The sequence below is a fragment of the Monopterus albus genome, unplaced genomic scaffold (genome assembly GCF_001952655.1).
Source record: "Monopterus albus unplaced genomic scaffold, M_albus_1.0 scaffold372.1, whole genome shotgun sequence".
NCBI classification, from domain to species: domain Eukaryota; kingdom Metazoa; phylum Chordata; class Actinopteri; order Synbranchiformes; family Synbranchidae; genus Monopterus; species Monopterus albus.
The window spans coordinates 98,347-122,182 of NW_018128252.1; the positions used below are offsets into that span (position 1 = coordinate 98,347).

Here is a 23,836-nt window from a genome sequence, read left to right on the forward strand (position 1 = left end):
ATCCCTTCGCAGGGACAAGGCAAAGAGTGGCTGTCGGTCACAGGACAAGGGAAAGAAGAAGCGTCAGATCACACGGTACGATGCCCAGCTGATACTGGAGAACAACACTGGCATCCCCAAACTGACGCTTCGACGCCGGAGAGACAGTAGCAGTAGCAAGACCAATGATCCCAAGGATTCCATTGGCTCCTCCAACCTTTCTGCCTCTATGGTCAATTCAGCCTCTTCCAGTAAAATTAGCATCAAGTTTAGCAAGGACCATGATAAGGACAAAGGCAGCTCATACATTGCCAAACTGAATAATGGCTTTGCCCCTGTAGTCCATGGTAACACCACCAAGCTGAAGATACAGCTGAAGAGAGAGGACGATGCACGGCGAATATCCCAGACAAAGGCAGACCAGATGTCCTATAATGGGGACATGGGTCAGAGTCTGGAGGCCAGGAATGGTGGACATCGAACCCAAAAGGCCCTGGCAGACCCTTCTTCTGATGAGGACAACGAGGAAGATGGGGAAGAGGATGATGAATATTTTGACAATGAGTTTGAAGACGATTTCATTCCACTTCCTCCAGCAAAGCGCCTCCGACTCATTGTGGGTAAAGACTCCATAGACATCGATATCTCCTCCAGGAGGAGAGAGGATCAGTCTCTGAGGCTCAATGCATAAGCTGTGGAGCTCATCACTCCCACCTTTCCTTGTAAATAAAGATGACCTGCTAATCAACTGTTGTGTTGATGTAAAAGAACTACAGTAATTTAAAAACAATTTTTTTTTGCTGAAAAATTAAGAATCTGAGTGAACGTTACTAGAGGGTGCTGTTAACCTAAAACAAATTTCTGTTATTCACTTAAGTTGTCTTCATTAAGTGTAATTTTAGTTTTCATTAAGATCATGCTGGCTCTGCACACCTGAGTATTTGACAGGTGTGCGGGAAAGGCATCTAGCTGAAGAAACCAAGCAGGCATGCTTTAGATTTTATTTATTAGTCCACAATGTTTCAGTCAAATTGACCATCACATATGAGAAGATGAAACATCCTTCCATCTGTATATGGCAGAGTTGCCTTCAAAATCTAGTTGAGACATATTAGGAAACAACATGGTGGAATTATTTTTCTTTTTTAGTGTGTTGTTCACATAGTATGTCTTGACAGAATGTATTGTTATACCTATATGTGCATTTTTTTTTACACCATAGTTTATTTCTGGTGAAGAGTGATGACAAGGTACCATTAATTATTGCTATAATTCCTAGTGTTTGTCAGTTGGATGATTGAAGGGAACATTGCCACATATAGATGGAAGGATGTTTAATTTTCACATACCTGGTGAAAGTCAGACTGAAACATTTATGGATTAATAAATAAAGTTATTGTGCGATTTTTGCCTTTATTGGTTCCTTCAGCTAAAGTTTTAATTAGGACAGGTTACAGTGAATAAGCAAATGTTTACTTACCTAGTATGTCTTTCATGGCATTTTCTCTCCATAGTGTGCTAAATGTAAACTAGAGGAATTTGCCAAACCATGCTATTGTGGTTTCTGAACAGTTTGGCCTGATCATAAGTGAAAAATGAGAATTTGTTTTGATTAACTACTCTTTTAAGTGAATGCACTTGTTATATTCATAATGGACATGGATATTGTAGAAAGTGTACAGTATGGTGACTATCCCCTCTGTCTCATAGGCAGATTTTATTGAACTTCTGCTTTTTGTCTCATAGTTTGTCATCTTTGTGTGGTAAACCATGCTGGATGTGCAAGTATGTGTGGTTAGTCCATAGGCATTATAAGATCAGTCCATCAGATACAAGTGCCATGTTCTCATTATCCCAGTAGTTTTTTTTTTCGTTTAAAGAACCACTTGAATATCACTGTCTTTAATTATCAGCATCATTTAATGTGTAAGTTAATCACGTGCACTTAATCATAGAATGTTAAACTTTTTGTTTTTCATGTTGGAAAGAATGTTTATATATATATATAATATCAATTTAGTGACACGCTACAGAAGAAAACAGTCATACAGCACTAACTTTGTTGTGTATTTAGTTTACCAGTAGCTGTCACACGTTCATAACGTGAAAGAATGATTTTTTTTTCCCATCAGGAGCCCCCTACATTTCATTCAGAGCGCTGTATATAAGTTAACTAGGCTCCAGAGTTGGGGTTTTATGATCAGTCGAGTACAGTCGATGTTAGAAATTAAATGAACCAGTGGGTGTTTTTTTTTTTTATTCAGTTTTGTTTTTGGAGCTGCTGTATAATGGTAACATGGCACACATGGTAGGCTAACCCTTTTAAACAAATGAGAACGTAAACCAAACCCACATAAAGGCTACCTATATGCTCTTTAAATCATTAAAAGTAATGTACAGAAAAACTGGCTATTGTCCCTCAGCTGAATTATGATATTCATTTTCTCTCAAGTCCAGTTCTCACTTCTTTTTATTTAGCTAATCTGATTTTGAAAGGAAGTTAACCAAAGCTGCAACAATTGGTGATTGACAGAAAAGTAAAATGTTATAATTTTGGCTTCTCAAATGTGAGCATTTTCTGGTTTCCTGGCCTTCTGTCACACTAAAATCACTGTGTTTGGGTTTCAAACTGTTTAAAGATGCCACTTTGAGAAATAGTGATGTTTTTTTTTTCAGTTTTCCAACATTGACACAAATGACTAATTGATTTTTAGAGAAAATAAGCAACAAATTAAGCAGTACACGTCAGTCCTGATGTTATTGTTGTCCATTGATGGTAGTTTTGAGGAGGAAAATCACACTTCGTAAAAAAATCTTTACTAGCTTAGAAACATGTATTCTCTGTGGTGCTACTTTTTATTTCTACACCATCTGTTTGAATTTGTCCTGTATAACTGTATTGATAGGTGTTGGGAGCATTAATAGGCCCAAATTCCATAGAATTGCTCAACATCAGTAATACACATTTTATCAGTTTCATTTGTAGCTTTTTAAGTTGTACTCTGTTTTTGTTTTCTTCACAGGAGCACATGTACTTTTTTAAGTTTGCAAAATTGTAGAAATAACTATCAACAGCATTAGGTGCCTTAAGAAGAGCTTGTTGACAAATTAGACCAAATTTGTAAAACAACTAATCAATGAAGAGTGAAAATGCTAAACCATGTGCTCCCCCCTTAAAAGACTGAAACAGAAGTCCACCTTCAGTCCTTCTGTATATTAGTTTATTTTTGTTGTGTGGAAGTAAATGAACTGCCCAATAGATCAAGGGATCAACTGAGATTGAATGATAGCCCACTTTTCTTGTGTTATGTACTGTTCATATCACCAGCAGCTAATCCCCGTTCTGAACCTGGCTCAGTTTGTCCTTCCCTTTCATCGGACATTTCAATCTTACACTGTAAACTGTTCCAGGTGTACCGTCTGTGTGATCTTTGTCCAATAGACAGCTGTCAAGATTTCCAGTTGATTCAAAAGGTAAAAAGAAGAGAAGAAAGCAAAACAAATGTGAATAGTTTGCAGACATTTTAGTGTGTTGCTTGGGTAGTGGGAAACCTGTAAAGAGAATTAAAAATGGGCAGTGCATATATTGTCCAATATGTAAATCATGTGAACACATCTTGTACTTATTTAACAGTTTTGAATACTTGAAAACTATATAAAGTTTCTTTGTGACTCTTGTTTTTTTTGAGTGTGTTTTGAGGTCTGCTCGATGCTGATCAGTGTGCTATTTTTCAACCTGAAAACCGGAGCCGTGTCCCAAGTCCAAGTTCTGCAAATCATCATTTTGTATGAGGAGGTAGTATAATCAATCAATCAATGAAACATTGACATGCTAACAGCAAATGATAGAATACGTGTAAAGTCACACAATAGCTGCAATTTTGGCATAAATGCTACAGGCAACAAAGCATTAAAACCGCAATACACAAAAATAGGGTAATAGTATTTTCCCCAGGGCTATTACCCTATTTTTGTGTGTTGTGGTTTTAATGCTTTGTTGCCTTTATGTAACGTTTCTATTTTAAGACTAAGTGTTTTTTCTGGCTTTTGACTCCTTACCTGACTCAGTCAGTCCTGGAATAGTTTATTCATCTGTGCCATAGACCTCCACTGTTGTTCAAAAATGATTAAAAAATATCAGTGAAACACACCTCTGCACTGGGTGACATGTTTCCTCATTATATAACACAAGACCCTAATATTAAAAAAAAAAAAAAAACAGTTGCCCCAGATCTATATGTACAATGTATATTTACAGGTGTTGCACTGAGGGTTTATTGTCCAGACATACTGTCATGGGTTAAGTGTTCATCAGAGTGATGGGGGGAAAAATTGTCCTTGTGCCTGGTTGTCTTGGCACACAGTGACCTGACTGTCCACCGGAGTCTGTTCCTGTCCTGTTTGGTAGCTGAGCCAAACCAGACAGTGATGGAGGTGCAGAGAACAGACTTGATGATTCCTCTGTAGAACTGTATCTGGAATGATGGTGGTGGAGCGTTTGAAGCAGGAGGGGACTTCACACAGCTCCAGTGATTATTTGTATAAGCAGGAGAACTGAGTTAAACTAAGTAAACTAAAAAAAAGAGACAAAACGGCTGGGAACCAAAACAAAAATACTAAATGTGACAAATGAACAACATTCTACATAGTTTCATTATTTGTGTTTTCACAATAAGAAATTATATATATCTTTCCAGTTTTAAATAAATAGTTTTTCTTTTTTACATTAGCAGATTATATGTTTTTCCTCTTTTCGTTGTTTATTGAAACAAAACAATCAAAGAATATGTGTCTATATGTATTACATATTTAACAAAAATGAGAAATGTTTGCCTCCTATTTAGAGTGTGTACCTTTTTTTTCAGCCAATCAGAAGTGTCCTGCCAAAGCTGTATCCAATCAGATTTCAAGGAGCGCTATTTGAAAGCTGCTCGACTCTCTGTTGTTTATCTGAATGTTTAGTGTTCAAGGCTCTTATGGGTAAAGAGTGCTGGTTGGTGCTAAAGTAAGTCACTCTGTCGTTTCTTTGAGTCATTGTTTCACCTTGCTGCTGTCGACGTGAAACATGTCGTCTGTGGCCGTTCGTGCTGTGGTGAGTAAACTCATTTTATTTTACTGTCTCACTGTTGTGATGCGGTTGCTATTAGCATCGTTAGCTAACATGGCCGCCTGTTTCCTGGTTGGCTTCTGTAAGTTTGTTCGCCTGTGCTTTTAGAATGTTGGCTACCGGGCAACTAGTGATGTATCGGTCACTAACGAGTTGGGCTCTTTGGTTAATGCACCACAGAATGATAGGTGAGCTTGTCGCCTCACCGGTCAGCCACAGGGACTCCATGCACTGAGTGAAGGTTGTGTGTGTGTATATACTGTGTGACCAATCGAGTGATGACAGAAGGATCTTATTGTCAGATTAAAAGGGGGAGGGGTGGGCTGATGGCCTACAGAACGGACTCCCCTAGGGGGGAGCGCACGAACAGCAGAAGATGAGTGACACTCCCAAGCAAAGTAGACTATGGTTGATTTTAATAAGCTGAACAACACAAAGGCATAATGTAGAATTTGTAAAATAAACTGTCATATCGAGCAGGCTCTAACAGTCTTCACAGGCATATTGGAACTGTACATCCAACATAGTGTTGTATGTTTGTACATTGATTTAATACCAAACAATATTTTTAAGGCTTAGTATATAATTGGATTGAATAATTCAAGTGAAACAGGTGCATAGGTCAAAATGTTGCTGAATTATAAAAGCCAGATGTAGTACTAAATGGGGACCTGAAAGAGCCAACTGTTATTGCAGTGCTGAGCCAAATCATCCAGTTCTCTGAAAAGAGCTGGAAATCCCATTACTACCATCAACACTTTACATTTAAGCGGTACGTATTTCCTAAGCTTCTCTCTATCTAATGGGTGTTATTTCCTTCTCTTTTAGCAGCTCCCACCCACAGAGAACCCAGGGAAGATGGGTAAAACCACAACAGCTGTGAGGAGAGCTGCTCTTGGAGAGAGAACCAACTTTCCAGGAGCAGCAGTCAACACAAAGGTATGGAGGGAGTTGCATTATGGTCTTAATGTGTAGTAATTCCTCTTAGGTTTGCCATGTTTTGTTGAAGGCACACTATATATACACCTTTTGAACTGAACAGTGGCCTCGCATGTCAGTTAGCTACAGGCTAACTGTAATGCTAGCTAATAAAAGGCAATGCTAGTGTGTTTGTTCTGTGAGTTGAGTATTACATTTCAGGGCAGGATTATTTCCTCATGTAAGTATTTGCACTACATGGTTCTGTCACTGTATATAACAGGTAAATTGGTTCTGTTGATACACTGGCACTTGGACTGTAGCTTAACTAAGGTAATATTGCATTAGTTGCTTTTGAATAAGACACTTTTCCTTCAGTGTTGCTATGAATGCAACTTTTTTGGCTTTAATGCTACTGATAAAACTGTTGTCTTATAAATAACTTACAACTGCCACATTGGCATTTGACCTGTTCCCTCAGAGGACTGGACCAGCCAAAGCATCAGCCAAACCATCTTGTGACCTAAAAGTAAATGCCAGTGCGGTGGTGCCTCCAGTAGTCCAGGTCCAAGCACCTGCAGATCCTCTCCCTTCAGTTTCAGAGGAGTCAGCTGATGCCTCCATGGAGGAGGAACTCTGCCAGGCTTTCTCTGAGGCGCTGCTCACTGTGCAGGATGTCGACGAGCAGGACGCAGACCTGCCACAGCTCTGCTCCGAATATGTCAAAGACATCTATAATTATCTGCTAGACCTGGAGGTGATTTATTCCCCTACTCACCAAATGTGCTTCGTTTTTAATTTATCTGGTGTTAAAGCATGGTTTGTTTCCACAGGTGCAGCAGGCTATACGCCCAAACTACATGGAGGGTTATGAAATCAGTGAACGCATGCGAGCTCTTCTGATCGACTGGCTGGTCCAAGTGCACGCCAGGTTCCAGCTGCTGCCGGAGACTCTGTACCTCACAGTTGCCATCCTGGACCGTTTTCTGCAGGTAAGCACCCTCTCGCTATCTTTTCTTTCTTTTGTGAGCTCAGTTTTATTTAAAACAAACAAAAAAAACCTTCCCTGATGTGTTGCAGGTCCAGCCAGTCTCTCGCAGAAAGCTGCAGCTTGTTGGTGTCACTGCCATGCTGGTGGCCTGTAAATATGAGGAGATGTACGCTCCAGAAGTCGGCGACTTTGCCTACATCACAGACAATGCATTTTCAAAGTCTGAGATTATGAAGATGGAGCAGCTGGTTTTGAAGAGCCTTAATTTTCAGCTGGGACGTCCTCTTCCATTACACTTCCTCAGGCGGGCTTCAAAGGTGGCTAATGTGAGTTTTGCCATCCGGATGTGAAGATTTACTGAGAACACTTGTCAAAATTATATTTAACACTTTGTTAAAACATGGTACGTAAATAGTATCTGATCAATATTTTCAGTTTAGGTCAATCTGCAATAATCAGTCGCCTGATAAGAGTTCCTCCCTTGCAGTGTTTAAAATGGATCAACAAAATGCACTTAAAACTCCATGTAGGCGTCAGTTGTCTGCAGTCACAATGGACAGACTGTGCACAGATTCGGCTTGAAGCAAATTGTTGGTCTCTTATTAGATCAGCCAGTGTTTTAGGTACTTGCAGGCCCCAGCCCTTTTGGTCTAAACTGACAAGAGCTGGCTTGTTTTCTGCTTGTCAGAGTCTAATGCAGCTTTGTAATTTTTCTAGATCCTTGAATACCAACAGAGTGGGAGTGCAGATTTTTATTTTGTCTAAAATTGTTTATCTGATTTTAATTTTACTGCTGAGTCTCCTGTCAGATGGTTAAATAATGCCTTGAATGAGAGTTTGCATGCTGTTAAGCTTGTACCCAATAATTATGGGCAAATACTGAAGGAAACTCTTTGAAAAACTTCGGGGGGAAAAAAATGTTTTGCCAGAACTGGTCAGATTAATGTGTCCAAACACTGAGGCAAGTTTTAGTACTGCAAAGTTTTGTAAACTACAAGTCTTTTCTGTTTTAGTGTGATGTAGAGAGACACACGCTGGCCAAGTATCTGATGGAGCTGACCCTCCTCGACTATGACATGGTGCACTACCGGCCCTCTGAGATTGCTGCTGCTTCCCTGTGTCTCTCCCAGCTGCTGCTTAACGGGCTGCCGTGGGTGAGTGTGGACCTCGAGTGTCTGCTTTTTATATAATTATGCTGCTTGTGCTAAATTGTTCTGCCTTGTCCCAGTCGGCTACACAGCAGCACTACTCTACTTATGATGAGGCCCACCTGAAGCCAGTCATGCAGCACATTGCCAAAAATGTTGTGACTTTAAATGAGGGGAAAACAAAGTTCCAGGTGAGTTGGCTAATGAAGCACAGTCTTTTATTTTTTTTTTTTTTTGTCTGAGGTTAAACTTGAACCATGTGTCATCTGCAGGCTGTGAAGACCAAGTACTCCAGCAGTAAGCTGATGAAGATCAGCCTCATTCCTCAGCTGAAGTCGTCAACCATCAAGAGCATGGCAGCTCCTCTGCTCGGCAGTCACTGATGGGAACTTTTACATTTTATAAGTGGACATTTCACTTGCACTTTAGTTTTTCTGTATTTTAATAAAATGTTTTATAACTTTATTTAAGCATCATTGGATTGTTCAGACATTGGACCACTAACTTAGTTTTGCATTTATGCCAAAAAGTGGTACAGAGGTGTGTGTGCGCGCACACCTCTTTAACCTCAATTTATGCCGTGTGCCCCTGGACCTCACTGGAAATTGCCCTCCAATGGCAGTTTAGCGCCGATCAAATCTTGGAACAAGTCTAAAAGTTAACTTTATCAAAGCTGCACTAATGCATCTTCTTTCTTGCTTGTACATTTTAACTGGATGGCGCAAAGCCTAGCAGTAACATTCATCTGTGTTAAGTGCTTTGAAATTCCTACATTACATCCGTCTGGGGTCCAAAACATTTGAACTTTTTATTGTACAAGTGTGGGGGCAGTAATCGCTGCTTTGGTTTTACGGTCACTGGAATTAACTGAATCATATTTCTAACATTAAAATATTCAAAATGCAAATGAGTTTGGCATATACTGTTTGATACACTTTACTTAAAGCTACACTATGTAACTTTCCAAATATTGCAGAAATGTGTTCCAAAACTTGCCTTAATGTCCAGAGATGCTGTTGAAGCCTCCTGTGACCGGGACCTGAAAGAGCCAACTGTTATTGCAGTGCTGAGCCAAATCATCCAGTTCTCTGAAAAGAGCTGGAAATCCCATTACTACCATCAACACTTTACATTTAAGCGGTACGTATTTCCTAAGCTTCTCTCTATCTAATGGGTGTTATTTCCTTCTCTTTTAGCAGCTCCCACCCACAGAGAACCCAGGGAAGATGGGTAAAACCAGAGGAATGGGCCTCTAACCAATCAGGTTTTCAATTATTAGGTTCAGTTGCATTCTCACTTATTGTAATTTCATAACTAATATCTGAAGAGCAGAGTGTAACAGGGAGAGGGAGCGCTGGCTGAAGCAGAGTGGGTTGATTTGAAGTTTCATGCTAAACTACATACTGTAGTTTTAATTTAATGCTGGATATTAAAAGCTGCATTATGTAAGATTTGGTTAAATGGAGTTAAAGTGTTGTCTCTCCTGGTGTACCCACCCCACTCTGCTAATTTCAGGCCCTGTGTTTATTTCTCTATGGCCAGTGTTAAAATCCACGCCACACTTCTTCCATGTTGCTACTGATCTGTGGAGGCTCCCCTGTATAGGTACAACCCAGGGTTGGAGTGGACCTGTTAGACCCAAGAGGCTACAGCTGTGAGGAGAGCTGCTCTTGGAGAGAGAACCAACTTTCCAGGAGCAGCAGTCAACACAAAGGTATGGAGGGAGTTGCATTATGGTCTTAATGTGTAGTAATTCCTCTTAGGTTTGCCATGTTTTGTTGAAGGCACACTATATATACACCTTTTGAACTGAACAGTGGCCTCGCATGTCAGTTAGCTACAGGCTAACTGTAATGCTAGCTAATAAAAGGCAATGCTAGTGTGTTTGTTCTGTGAGTTGAGTATTACATTTCAGGGCAGGATTATTTCCTCATGTAAGTATTTGCACTACATGGTTCTGTCACTGTATATAACAGGTAAATTGGTTCTGTTGATACACTGGCACTTGGACTGTAGCTTAACTAAGGTAATATTGCATTAGTTGCTTTTGAATAAGACACTTTTCCTTCAGTGTTGCTGTGAATGAACATTTAATGAATGCAACTTTTTTGGCTTTAATGCTACTGATAAAACTGTTGTCTTATAAATAACTTACAACTGCCACATTGGCATTTGACCTGTTCCCTCAGAGGACTGGACCAGCCAAAGCATCAGCCAAACCATCTTGTGACCTAAAAGTAAATGCCAGTGCGGTGGTGCCTCCAGTAGTCCAGGTCCAAGCACCTGCAGATCCTCTCCCTTCAGTTTCAGAGGAGTCAGCTGATGCCTCCATGGAGGAGGAACTCTGCCAGGCTTTCTCTGAGGCGCTGCTCACTGTGCAGGATGTCGACGAGCAGGACGCAGACCTGCCACAGCTCTGCGTATAAGATAAGCAGACACTGGGACTGTGTTTCTGTATGTTCATGACACATGAGGCTGTAGAATAACACCACTTATGAATGCAGCTCATGTTCCCTCACATGCTGAACTGACTTATGTGCTGTGGTGTGTAGAGGAGCATTGTACTCATCGGGCTGAGCCTGACCTCACCACCACCCTCATCCTCCAAATATACATGTCAATCAGTATGTTGTGAACCAATGGGGTGAAGCAGAACACAACTGTAATCTGCAAAACACACAGCAGAAATGCAGTAATAAGTTGCAAGTTGCCCCAGAGGTGGAATCTAAGTACATTTACTGAATTACTGTCCTTATGTACAGTTTTGAGGTATCTGTAATTTAGTTGAGTATTTTCAATTGGCTGCTGCTTTATACTTTAACTTCACTACATTTCACAGAAAAATCTTGTACTCTGTGCTCACTACATTTATTTGATACCTTTAGTTACTAGTTACTTTTCTGAATGAGATTAGTAAAACTAAATGCAGACATGACTTTACTGATCCTTGGTGTAAAATTCACAAGCTCCCTAGCAACATGTAAAGCACTTTAAATTCTAACCATATACTGTAGTTAACATTAGCTCTACCACTTTAAGTATATGTTTATGCTCATACCTCTGTACTTTTACTTAAGTAGCATTTTGAATGCAGGATTTTCACACTGCCATACTGCAACTTTTAAGTAGGCTAAGGGATCTGAGTAGTTCTTCTAACATCTTACTAGCCTACTACTTCTACTAACAACAACAGTAACAGGTAAACAGACAGGTAAGCCCTACAAGCTGCCTTACTTTTAACCAGTTTTATTTAAAGGTTCATTTGTACAGTTTTACACGTCTCAGCAGTTCTTTTGCAGAATATAGGCTACATGGGATTTGCAGTACAACCGACCTTGTTACAAAAACACATTTTTATGACTTTTTATAAGCTTTCCTTTTTGTCTGCGGCTCATGCATACTTTTGTTTTTGCAGTGCAGGTCTGCTTTTAATCGTCTCTTTCCCCATGGGCCCGGGTGTTGCGGGGATTTAGAGGTTAAAAAGGGGCAGCCGACTCGTCCATTCTCATATCTGCCACATGGTGGGGACCAGAGATTCCCATCCTGCTGTCTGTCTGTCTTCTGCTTCAGTCCGCGCACTTTGTGCTGCTGCTGCTTTATTGTCCCCGTCGAGCAGGAGGTCGCTCGGAGCGCACACAGGACACGCACGGCTCTCCGTGACACAGACACCGCGTTTCTCTGCAGTTTGGCGCAAAAAAACACGTAAGTAACCAACAACTCCAGCTCAGCCTGGTGCAATGTGCGGAAACGGCTTCATGATCTTTGAGCACGAGGCGCGTGTGGCTGTTCGGGTGATTGGGTTCATATTGATCATCAGATCGCTGATTGATTGGTAGTTTGTGACGATCAGCACGTTTCAGTTCTGTTTTCTAAATGGAATGACATGATGATGATGATGATGATGATGATGTGGCGTCTCTGTGGTTGATTTCCATATCTGACGCAATGAAGACTTTGGCAAACCACTTGTTACTTTTGTGAACCGCTGGAGCACAAGTTGGTAAAACAGGACGACTCCGATCGTGTAGCCTACTTTTTGAGGTTCTTCTAAAAGATCATGGGATCATGTGGATAATTCAAAGATTTTCAGAGGTTTATTTGCTACAGCTTATCTAACTGTTGGTCAGCAAAAACATGCCATGGTCTGGTTTGCTGAGTGTAATATGGTGAAAAGGGAAACTGAATGTAAAGCTGCTCTTTCACTATGAGGGAGAGGAGAGCTGCCTTCATCCCACACCTTTGACTGTTATCAGTTCTTGCAGGCTGACCCAGTTAATGTCCTGTTTTTGTAAGGCCACATTTCACCCCATTTTCATGCCAAAAAGGATTGTGTTTTCAGCTAAATTTGACGTTTACAGCATCAGAAAGGGCAGTGTCTGTACTTGTCTCCTAGCCAGCTGTTCCACGTGTCTGCTGGTTGTGACCAGTTCAACCAGTGTCATCTTTATTTCCATTATTTTAGCTTTAGAGCCATAAAGTGGTGAAATAGCCAATATTTTACTATAAAAACTTAAAGATTAGATGAAACTCTGGAAAAAGTAAACCCAATTCTGTGTAGTAAAATGAGCTCTGTATGGTTCCCATCATGTTAACAAGGTTTCTGTTGTAGGAATCACTGACTCAGATATCATGAGAGCCTGAAACCCTTTAAACTTAATAAAAGTACAGCTCAGTGATGCAGCTTGGCTAAAGTACAGCTCTACCTAGAAGAACAGACAAATGAAATTGGAGCAATGTGTGCAGAGACAAAGGTTGACTGGAGGACCTTTGGGCTGTTTTGAGTGAAACAGAAACCACAAAAGGTGGATCTTCAAATTAATGTCTAATTGCTGACCCTTTTTATTTAAGAAAATACTTATTCAAACTGTAATGACTTGTTAAATTTTACAGTCTATAGCGGATCAGTTGAAGGAGTTTGCCTTGTCCTCCCCCAGGGAGGACCTCTAAAAATTCACTATCATCTTGACCCGTTGCACATCTGTCAGTAAAGTTGATAAGAGCTGAGGCCAGACACTAGTGAACAAAGCCATGCTGATTGGATAACTGCAACACAAAAGTGTCTGATTAGTAGTGTTTAGCTGGCAGCATGCCAGTTCTAATGGATTACATCCATCCATTATCTTTACTGGTTATCCTGGAGAGGATAAGTGGGGGGGCTGGAGCTGGAACTAATCCTATCTGACATTTGGGTGAGAGGCGGTGTGCACCCTGGACAGGTCACCACAGGGCTGACATGTAGACAAACACTCTTGGGGACGATTTAGAGTCACCAGTCAACCTAAGCTGGATGTCTTTGGGCTGTGGGAGGAAGCAGGAGCACCCAGAGAGAAGCCATGCAAACTCTGCACAGAAAGGCGCCAGAGCATTAACCTGAAACCTTCTTGCTGTGAAGTGACAGCGCTAACCATTGTATCACCATGTGGCCAATGAATTGCATGAATATAAAAAGAACTTTTTGAAGTAGTGATTGTGTTTTAACGCCTGCTTTATTTGGTATACCCTGGAAACTGATGTGCATTTAGCGTTTTCAGTAATGACTGTTCATTATCGGTTAATCTGGCTAGTTTTCTTGATTATTCCATTGATTGCTTGGTGCATAAAATGTTCACAGAGCACAAGATGGTATCCACACTTGGTTTGTTTTGTCTGACAGGCAGTCCAAAGCCTAAAGAGAATGTGCTTGCAAACAGAAAATCTCATGTGAGAGCCTGCAGGCAGTGAAGTTTGGCTTTTTTTTGTCTTAAATGACTCAAGACCAGCCATTTATTTTCTTTCAATCGATTAATCGACTAATCCCGAACCAGAGTCACTGAATGGCTCTTGTCTGAAAGGTAACAAAAGATTGAAACTGGTTCAGTATGTTCATACCATTCAGCTCCTCTGTGAACTGAGCTGTGTCCCCTTTTAAAGCTAAGTGGGACTGTTGTGTGTCTTGTGAGGATGTGTTGCATATAGAAATGTGGGCCAGTGTTTTGTGTGTGTGGTGGCATATCCTCTCCCAGTCAGAAATGGAGCTTTCTCCCCCTTCTGTCCCCTCTCTGAGTTCTTCCATTCCTCAACACATGAGGCTGTAAATCAGTTCAGCTGCAGGGCCTGCTTCTCTCCAGCATGACCTTAATTACCTTTCCATACAGGGAACTGAGAAATGTGTCTTGTTGAATGGATTGGGCCGTGCAGAAGTTGGCAGCTGTTGGTGGTTAAGGTTTGGATGGTTGTCAAACAAGAATGTTTTCACAGTCACCTTCACAAGCTCTGTATCAGTTGGACTGCATTGTGGCCGCCTTCACTGTCAAGGCCGCTGTAAGTCTGAGATCCATAAGGTGATACGTTTAACCTGACGACATGCCTGTGTGTTTTTAAGTGTAGATAAATGTCTGAATATTAATCTACTGCATGTTATTTCTCAAGATTAAGAGCTGTGAGTGACTGAGACGCACCCACAATGGTGATGCATGAGTCCATAACTTGTTTACCCGGTTTGGCAGAGTTGGCCTACAGGTAGTAGTTATGGCTTTAATCAAGTTTGAGCCATTTGAGCTGCTCACATTTCTCCTCCACAGCAAAGAATGTGATGAACTCAAGTAGTGGTGTGCTCACAAATCGAAGGTTGTTGCTGTCAGACAACCACCTATCTTCATGAAATCAACTGTTCATGAGCAAAACAAGAGAAGTGGAATATTATGAAAAGTGATTGAATTTCCTCAACTTGTAGATAATGTAATGTTAGTTTTTAGAGCTGCAGTCATTGGCACCTGTGAATATTTTTATTTCTTATTGAATAAGTGCTTTAGCCAGTTTTTAAGCGGTGACATCAGGCACAGGTGCTGCATTGACAAACCTTTTGTACCTTTACAGAAAACACGCATTCACAGTGCTGGTGGAAACAGTAAGTGAACCATTAACTGGTCAAACCTTTGTTGGTAGAAGTAACTTCAAACAACTTGCACAATGTTTGGCAGGAGTTTTGGACCATTCTTCCTAACAGAGCTGCCTCAGGATGTCTGCTGCTCGTTTTGCTCTCTGAGATCATTTCACAGCACCTCTATTGGGTTAAGGTGTGGGCTCTGACTGTGCTGCTCCAAAACTCATTTTCCCCTCAGTGATGAAGAGCTGTCCGGACCTGGCGGCAGCAGCACAGCCCTAAATAATGGTGCTCCCTCTGCTGTACTTAAACACACCTGAATGGTGTTTGACACCATACACAGTGCTGCCTGTTTTTCTCAGTGTTTCATCGGCCTACAAAACATTTCCCCAGTAGAATTAGAGATTGTCGAGGTGCTTTATAGCAAACTTCAGATGCTATGTAATGTTTTTCAGAGAGCAGCAACTCCCTCCATGGTGTCCATGGCAGCACTCCCTGCTCCATGCAACCGTGCACCATGATGTGTGTATGGTGGACTCATGAACAGAGGTCCGATGACTCCTTTTCAAATTTTACTCTGGTCTTCTGTTTTTAACCTCATGGAGGATTCTGCATCGCACCTTTTGACTGTTCAGGTGAGGTTTTGTGTCTTCTGTTTATCATCAGACACGGCACAAACAAAGCAGGTGTGTGTGTGTGTGACTTGGTGCTGTTTACATGCTGCATGTTGTGGGAGTGAGTGCCTGACCGAGGCGAAACGAGCAGCAGGTTTTAGTGACTTCGTTTTCCTACACTGCCCCATCTCAGCATCATCATGGAAACCTGCACAGCTTGCTCCTTTTCACTGGAGTGGGAATAGAGTTGTCTCAAAATGGTTTTGCCACAGAGTGGTCAAACATTGAATTAATGATGGTGGGTAGGGTTCACTTGCTGACAGGCTGAGGCCAAACCTATTTGTTCTGGTGACTCCCTCCTCCTCCTCCTCCTCCTCCTCCTCCTCCTAACCATGCACCCACCATCCTCACTCCACAAGGAGGTGATTTCCTTTAGTCTGTTGCTTTCTCTGCAACACTGCGTGGTAGGTGATGTCAGTTTAAAAAGCCCAATGTCAGGAATTTGGTGAAACTGTCTAGTTTTGGTTTCATGACCGAGGCTTTTTAGGTTTCTTCACTTGGCTCTGGACATCTCAACTGTCAAATCACCAGTGATTACATTCTTCATATAATAATAGTGACACAGTTTTCTACTTTATGCAAATTTTAATGTGCTTGAAAAGGGTAAAACGATGGCTTTATTTTTATTTATTTATTTGCTAAAGTGGAAATGGTTGAAATGATTAAAGCAAAATGTGACCAAAGTGCTATGAAAACAGACTTTACAAATAAATTATGACATGAAGCATGTGACTAAAATGTCACTCAAGCTTCCAATGAAGAAATGTCAGATCTGGGTGGAGCAGTGAGGCGACTGTAACCATGTTTGACCTTGGACTGGAGCTCTTGGTGACAGCATCTCGCTGTGTCGTCTTCTTCTGCAGTAGTTTATTAGCACTTGACTACAGAATCAGCGGCAACTGTTTGTCTCCATGAACCAACTCCTATATTAGCATAACAGTAATGGATATTACAGGTGTTTTGGAATTGCAGTTTTAATCTGTACTTAATTTGGATCGAAACGTGATGGGTGTTAAATTTTGAAATGGTGTTACTGTATTAAATTGTATTAGTTAATCTCAGTAACACACTTACTTTGATGTGTTCACTTGTTTGCGTCTGAATTAAATGGAGGGTTAAAATAAATTTGCTCTGAGTTCAGTGGATAGGCCAGTCCAGTATATGTAAACTGTCGATGTTGTCAGTTCTCACTGGGCTTGCTACCATTAGTCGCAGGTACTCTTAAATTCAGGAGTCACCAGGGTGTGTGCACCTGCGGCTGTGGTCTGGACTTCTGGAGAGCTGTGTGCAGTCACTGAGGCTTAGCAAGCTGCTGAAAAGTCAGGAAATCCCTCAGAACCGTAGGGCTGAAGCTTGTTATCTGTATTGTCGTGTTTTCTATTTCTACATTGTGTTTAATACTAAAAATGCAATGTGGCTTTTAAGATTTTGGTGTCATTTAACAGCACCACTGACAGAGCTGACAGTTGAATAATGAAAGTAAAAAAAAAAAAAATGTAATCCGCTGCTGTTTTCATGTAACTTGCCCAACACTTGACATATGTGCAGCAGTTCGTCTTACAGATGACATCTCGCATACTCTCACTAGCAAGACTTTTTTCTAACAAAATAAGGTATTATGTGATAGTTTAGGCATTTCCTTGAATTGTCATAATCTCCAGGCAGTTGTGCGTTCATGTGAGCTTGCCTGACATCCATGGTGTCATTGTAAAAGTGGAATTTTTCAACTGCACCTGGTTTTGTGGGTATTTTTTTTTTCCCCCTCCTCCTGCTGCACTGCGACCAGAGGATGTGTAGAAAAACACAGGGTCTGAAGTTACTGCATGTCCAGGAATGTTCTTGTACAGGGACTCGTCATTTTACCTAACCTATGATCAGGTGGCCAGTGACACCCACACGGCAGTTAGTGATCAGCTCATCAATGCTGGATTCCCCCGGAGCACAGTACCTGTTTGTTTTGGTTAAGTAGAGGCTTAATGACCCATGATGTTATTGTCGGCGCTACACTACCTGTTGGAATTAATTTCACTACTTTGGGACTGTATGTGGTTGTGCGGGGAACGATACAGTGACCACCGGTTAGATTTTCCAACTTTGGAGCTACTTGAAAGGGAGTGACATTTCCACTACACGGTGGGACTTAACAGCAAGTTTAAAAAAAAACACACGTTACATGTCTGTTAATGCCTTGTTTCTGTAAGGTTAGAGAGAATTGTTGTAAGGCTGGAGAAGCTGCTATGTCTGCATTACGCCAGTTAAAATATGAGGTTTCACAATGACCCGCTTAGTTTTATAGTGTTACACATCTCTTAATCGGTACATATACCATTGTTTACCTACGTATCTATGGAGGAGAAATTCAAATGAATTAAGGCCATTGCTGTTCGTTGTGCTGTCCACTTTCAGCAGAACTTGTGCACATTCATGACTTATCCTCTCATTTTTAGGAATAGACTCATGTTTTATTGTTCTGAATTAATTACAGACTATTTGGAGTCATGTGGGATGCAAAGTTAATCTAGAGATACCCGAGATTGAACATTTAAATGGCTGGACGTGAGCAAAATGAGCATGCCATGGGCTCTTTAAAGTCATAACCTCTTTGTTGATTAGTTTGCAGTGTATTTATGTACGTTTCTTTAATTCACACACATCTTTTGTCAGTTTCAGTTTCTTTCCTCGAGGTGTGGAACTGGTCCTGCAACTCAGCTTTACTTTCGCTTAAATGCAGCTAATAGGCATTTCAAGTGTCTCTGAAAACAAGGTCTCACAGTGAGAAAACGCCTTTTTTCCAAACAGCCATGGCTGTGTCATTGTGTGAGGGGAAATGTAAAGCCAGAGCAGCTCTCCGTGTGTCGAGTTTCTCTGCTGCAACAAAAGGGGAAAATTGTGTGTGAAAGCTGTCATTGTTTTGGTGGCTCTGCGGGGAGCGACTGGGTGGAGAGTGTGTGTGTGTGTGTGTGTGTGTGTGTGTGTGTGTGTGTGGTGGGATTGTTTTCAGAGAGGGAGAGGAAATGGAGGCGGCGTTGTCTACACAGTGGGTGAGTTTGTCCAAAACAGGCCTACTAGCCGTAATTTGGCCTCACTGATAAAGCAGTTGAATGCTGATGACTTGGTGTGATGGAAAATTCAATCAATACAAACCACAACCATATTTCCTGTGAACTTGAGCTGCTACTTTACTTTGAATAATTGATTAGTTGAAAAGACTCAAAACCTTTTACCTAAATAAAAGTATTAATAAAACAATGTAACTCCATTACAAGTAAAAGTCCTGCATTACCCCAAACAAAATCACGTCCATCTGATTCCAACCTACAGGCATTTTCTGTGAGGATGTGTGTGTGCCCAAAAAGACCTTCTGCACATACAACACCAACAAGCCCTGGTTGCCAAGTGCACTTCCTATTGGATACATCAAGATACTATACTTGGTCACCTACTTATGACTAAACCTTTTGACCAGGAGATGTCTTCAGGTGCTGTCCAACTCTTCATGGACATTTTAACCCTGAACCACAACATCCTCCAATGGGCGGGTTGGCAGTAACAGCCAGTCACTGTCCATCTTCTCTTGGTGTCCAGCTCAACTTCTCCCTTCTGTTCCTGAACCAACAAGAGGCTCTCTCCACTACCTCTCCAAACCTGCAAGCATCCATCTTCCTCTCCCATCCCTTTATTCTCAGAGCTGTGAGCATCCTCCCACTGATTGGGCTGGGAAGCCCCTACAGCCAACCTCAACTCGAAATGACCAAGCAGGACTTGCGTCTTACCACACTCGCTCTGGTTGCCCACTGATCTTCCCTGGGCTTTGATCCTGTTGTAGAAATGCACATCACAATGCAATGAGAGTCTTTTACCCCAGGGACAGTTCCCAGGGAATAGAAGGTACTCGGGTCTTTCTGGTGGAAACACAACTAAAGTGTCATTTGGCTGTTTCCAGCGAAAAAGGTCTAAACCTACTGTACACTGCCTGCTCAGCATTGCCATACAAAGTTAGAGACTTGCTGATGAATGAGTGGAGCATTTAGTAGCTAAAGAGATTTCTTTCAAAGATAAAAAGTCAGGGCATTTCTATTTTAGGGGTTAAGATGCTGATCGCTTCATGAGTGGAATGATATCGCACAAGAATGAAGGAAAAAAACCCTGCAAGTGGAGAGGATAATGCAGAGGTGTTGTTAGATCTTACAATGTCAAGTTTGCTGATAAAGAAAAGCGAGAAGGCAATTAGGATTTGGAACTCCCATTCATTCTACGAAACAAAACTTGTTGATCTGTATGAATTTGTGGAAGTAATTTCAGTGAAATCTGTTCCTTCAGCCTCGTTGGATAAACACTCTGTTTGCCCCTGCTGCCTTAATGTGGGATTAAAATTTCAGGCTGCAAATGCATTCTGAGCAGTTTATAAAAAGAACCCTGGGGAGAACACAAAAGCATTTGTTGTTGCCCCACGCACCTCCTACACATTTCTGCATGAGTCGAAGAGCGTGTGAGTGACGTAGACCTGATGCACTACTGACAGTGCTCACAAACACTGAATGGCGGGTGCTTTCCCTTCAGCTCAGCGGTGTGGTGGGAGTGAGGAGTAACGGCCTCGTTCTCACTTTAATCACACTAACGTTTTACTCAGATTTGCAAATCCAGACTCTCAAGTGAACATCAGGAATATTAGATGAAAATTTTCATACAAAAACGTCAAAATGTAAAAGTTAAACTCAGAAAACATCTGCCCCCTCAGTTTTCAGCGGGGCTGCAGCTAATGATTATTCTTTAATATCTACAGAGTCTGAGAAGAATTAATATAGGTCCTTGGTGCACATGTATGTTTCCCCATTCTTTGGCACATTTGTTTTCTTGACTGATCTAGCCTAAATGTACTGAATATAACTGACATATTGAAAACCAGCTGTAGCCCCCTAAATTTGGCTCAGCTTAGTTTCTTGATCCATATACAGAAAGTCCTGGTTTTAAAACTATAAAATATTCATATGAAAGGAAGGAGACCTGGCATTAGTTGTTCATTTTGACTGTTAATACGACTGCAATTGACATGAGGGAACTTGCTAGAGGGAAAAAATGTATTACAGAAATGGTAGGATGGGCTCAGGACCTCTCTGCTTTAAAACTGGTGAAAAACGTTCATCACAATTTTCCAGAAATTGCCTGTTTTGGTTGAATAACAGTCAAAAATATGTTGCAAAGAATCAAATCTTCATATTTGAGCATGTTTTGAATATAAAGTATTTACATCCAGCAAATGTTGGTATTTTTGTTTGAAATTATTAAATGAAAAACGTTTAAAAATTCATTCATTGTCAGTTCTGACATTGTCGTTAGTTGTCATCCAAATCTAGTTCTTTATTAAATCCAGCTTAAACCTGAACTGATTAGTTCATTAATCACATAAGTTGTACTGGACTACATTATATTTAGCAGTGTTTCTAATATTCTGCCCCATCACATATGTAGATAGGGACCCTCTCAGTGCAGTCCACCACACCACCTTTAACTACGGCCTCAGCAACAGCTAACTAGCTGAATAACCGTTATTCTTTCACTCTTAAATACAAAGCTGCATGCAGATCCTTGTGCTCAGAGAAACTGGTTCCTGAGTTTTTCATTTTGTGTTGTCATTTATGGCAGTTGAAGCTGTGGGTGGTACAATGACGGGTTATGGAGGAGGTGGAGAGATTAAATTAAAGGAGTGGAAGGGTTTATTTTTTACAACAGAATAAAACTCGAGAGATAAAAAGGTATAACAACACTTTAGTATGCTGTAGTGTCACATGAAGCTTTGGTTTGTGAGTCTCTATTGCAGTCCTTCTAGTGTCACTGTTGCTGTCAATGTTTGCCACCAAGAAGGACAAGTGCACTCTTTAAAATTTAGATTTTGGCAACATAAACTAATCTGTGTAAATTAATTGAAAGTTAGTTGTTCTTGTGATGTCTTGGCTGTCACCAAGCAGCTTCACATGCATCACCCTCTAGACTGAAGTAGCTATGATTTACCACCTGGCAAACTGGAGCCGGACTGTGATCTCTCTTAAATGGGGCTCATTGTAAATAAAAGTATATTAAATAGCCTTTTTTACAGCCGAAAACACAGGTGCAAATAATAAAATCAATGATTGCTGAATTCCATTTACTGGAGCTACTTCAGTCATTGAGCATGTACTAGCTCACTGCTGCATCTTTGACAACAGGGCAGAGGAGATAAGAATAACAGGAGAGTGGGCTGTTGTAGAGGGATGTGGTATAAGTCCCCACACCCCATTTAACTCCTTCCTTCAGACGGTGAAGAAAAGCTTAGTTAATACCCTTTTAGAGCTCAGTGAGAACAGTCAGATAACAGAATGAGGAACTCAAAACTTCTCAGACTAGACTACAGTCCTGCCTCAAGCTTCCTTTTGCTTGTTGTAATTAAATCTGAGCTTTGGAATAATAAGTGCAATGCTTGGCTTCCATTTGTGCTCAGCTCCAGATCAAATCCATGTAGTTTATGGCACCTCCATTTATACTTAAGACACCAGTATACTCGATCACTGCTTGTTGGAAGGTCAAAGAGCTTACGCCCTCCTCTTCACACCTTCTTTTGACATCAGGTTAGGGGTTTTGTTTCTGAGTGTTCTCAAACTTTTAGAAACTACCGGTCCAATCTTGATGGCTCACTGTGGAGGCTAGAAAGCAGATAAGGGCTGAACTTCTCTCTGTCTTATTACATTCTTGGCAAAACTAATTTGTCACTTTTCAATTGAAACCAAGTGCAATTCTGTGTCTTCCAGGAGCGACAGTCTGGAAATGTGCCAATCCTCTTGTGTTTTCTCTGGGCATTGTTAGTTGACACTCTGTATGTCGGGCAGTGAAGTGTGTGGAGTCTGTGCGCTTTGGAAGGGTGACATCATCATCACTTCAGCACAAAGTAGTCAGTAGAGAGTTCTGCGTGGTAACTAGGACTTGTTCCCCCTCACCACTGAGGGAGGTCAGTCAACAGAAAACTCATGTATCTGTGTGAACCGGGTCTTAAGGAAAGATGCAACCTGCAGTGCTTCTGTTTGTATCCAGGCATTTTGATTTGATGACACTGTAAGCCTTTGTCTGTGTTTTTATCAGCCCATTCATGACATATACTGCCTTCATAATACGCTTCAGACAGTGTAGAAAGCATTTGGTGGGAATAAGTAAGAAGACATGTTTGTTTTTGCTCTTTGACTTGTTCCAGAGTTTTGCACAGACATGAAATTTTTGTGCATGTGAAGAAGCAACGGTTTATAAAAGACAATGGGAGAAAAACCTTGACATATTCAGCAATTTTAGGCAAATAAGTTAACTGAAACATCATGTGCTTCCTTGCTTCTGTTCACTTAGCAGCTGCAGCACAAACTGGCTCCGTGGCACTTCTACATTTAACTGTTTGTTTCAGTACTTTTTTTTTTTTTTTTCCAAGCCAGAAGTGTATATAAAAGCTTTTGTCATATTTACAATCTCCAATCCAGAATTTATAGCTCTGGGGCCACTTGAAGGCCACATAATGTAATTTAAAGGGTATTGGTGATATTGTATATTTTTCTTACTGTCAACAATTTCATGAAACAACCAAAACCAACAGGTAGCAAATATTATGTGTTTCAAAAGCCTGATACATCTTATTCCTTTGTGCCATAGTGATCTGTTGTCCAAAAACACATCAGTGAGGCACACTAGTGTCCTGGGGGACACAGCAAAATTCATCCACACATCTGTGTAAAATAAATGCTGCTGGTGATGTAGTTACTGTTCATAGTTGGTGAACTCCTGGCAATGTAAGAGGAAAATGTTAGCAAGCCAGGAACATGTTGGTAGCATCTACAGTACTGTGCAAAAGTATCAGTCAACTAGGTTTGTTGTTTTAGCAATGATGTATATTTCTCTTTTATCAGAATATACAGTGGGTACGGAAAGTATTCAGACCCCCTTAAATTTTTCACTCTTTGTTATATTGCAGCCATATGCTAAAATCATTTAAGTTCATTTTTTTCCTCATTAATGTACACACAGCACCCCATATTGACAGAAAAACACAGAATTTGACATTTTTGCAGATTTATTAAAAAAGAAAAACTGAAATATCACATGGTCATAAGTATTCAGACCCTTTGCTCAGTATTTAGTAGAAGCACC

At 40.9% G+C, this 23,836-nt stretch overlaps 4 protein-coding genes across 7 annotated transcripts in view; all 4 read left to right on the plus strand.

Moving 5' to 3' along the window:
• The window catches only part of kmt5b (lysine methyltransferase 5B), a 6,717-nt gene extending 5,994 nt beyond the window's left edge, over nt 1-723 (plus strand). The window contains exon 10 of the mRNA XM_020585627.1: nt 1-723. Coding sequence (XP_020441283.1) covers nt 1-670 — 670 coding nt within the window. The 3' untranslated portion in view covers nt 671-723.
• A 4,164-nt stretch (nt 724-4,887) lies between these two features.
• Nucleotides 4,888-8,608, plus strand: LOC109951232 (G2/mitotic-specific cyclin-B2). 2 transcript variants are annotated; one of them, XM_020585597.1, is made up of 8 exons: nt 4,888-5,071; nt 5,915-6,025; nt 6,486-6,761; nt 6,838-6,996; nt 7,085-7,321; nt 8,009-8,149; nt 8,224-8,334; nt 8,416-8,608. In XM_020585597.1, the coding sequence occupies exons 1-8, from the start codon at nt 5,045-5,047 to the stop codon at nt 8,524-8,526; spliced, it is 1,173 nt and encodes a 390-aa protein (XP_020441253.1). In that variant the 5' UTR covers nt 4,888-5,044; the 3' UTR covers nt 8,527-8,608. The 2 variants fall into 2 exon arrangements, with proteins under 2 accessions (XP_020441253.1, XP_020441254.1); XM_020585598.1 differs by having other exon boundaries at nt 5,918-6,025.
• A 535-nt stretch (nt 8,609-9,143) lies between these two features.
• LOC109951247 (G2/mitotic-specific cyclin-B2-like) lies at nt 9,144-10,569 on the plus strand. The gene is made up of 4 exons (XM_020585626.1): nt 9,144-9,283; nt 9,340-9,373; nt 9,780-9,857; nt 10,333-10,569. Exons 1-4 carry the CDS (start codon nt 9,144-9,146, stop codon nt 10,567-10,569), a joined length of 489 nt encoding a protein of 162 aa, XP_020441282.1.
• A 997-nt stretch (nt 10,570-11,566) lies between these two features.
• Nucleotides 11,567-23,836, plus strand: part of LOC109951253 (CD82 antigen-like) — a 31,679-nt gene continuing 19,409 nt past the window's right edge. The window contains exon 1 of one of the 3 annotated variants that reach the window (XM_020585635.1): nt 11,567-11,845. The gene's annotated coding sequence lies outside the window, so the exon portion shown is untranslated. Of the gene's footprint in view, nt 11,846-14,401; nt 14,444-23,836 lie in introns of those variants that run through there. The other 2 variants (XM_020585634.1, XM_020585633.1) reach the window with 2 other exon arrangements.

Coding starts and splice junctions, on each gene's coding strand:
- LOC109951232 (XM_020585597.1), top strand. CDS start 5,045: ATGTCGTCTGTGGCCGTTCGTGCTGTG. Junction 7,322..8,008: donor GGGCTTCAAAGGTGGCTAAT/GTGAGTTTTGCC, acceptor TTTCTGTTTTAG/TGTGATGTAGAGAGACACAC. Junction 8,150..8,223: donor TGCTTAACGGGCTGCCGTGG/GTGAGTGTGGAC, acceptor GCCTTGTCCCAG/TCGGCTACACAGCAGCACTA.
- LOC109951247 (XM_020585626.1), top strand. CDS start 9,144: ATGTCCAGAGATGCTGTTGAAGCCTCCTGTGACCGGGACCTGAAAGAG. Junction 9,374..9,779: donor AGAGAACCCAGGGAAGATGG/GTAAAACCAGAG, acceptor TGGACCTGTTAG/ACCCAAGAGGCTACAGCTGT. Junction 9,858..10,332: donor GAGCAGCAGTCAACACAAAG/GTATGGAGGGAG, acceptor CTGTTCCCTCAG/AGGACTGGACCAGCCAAAGC.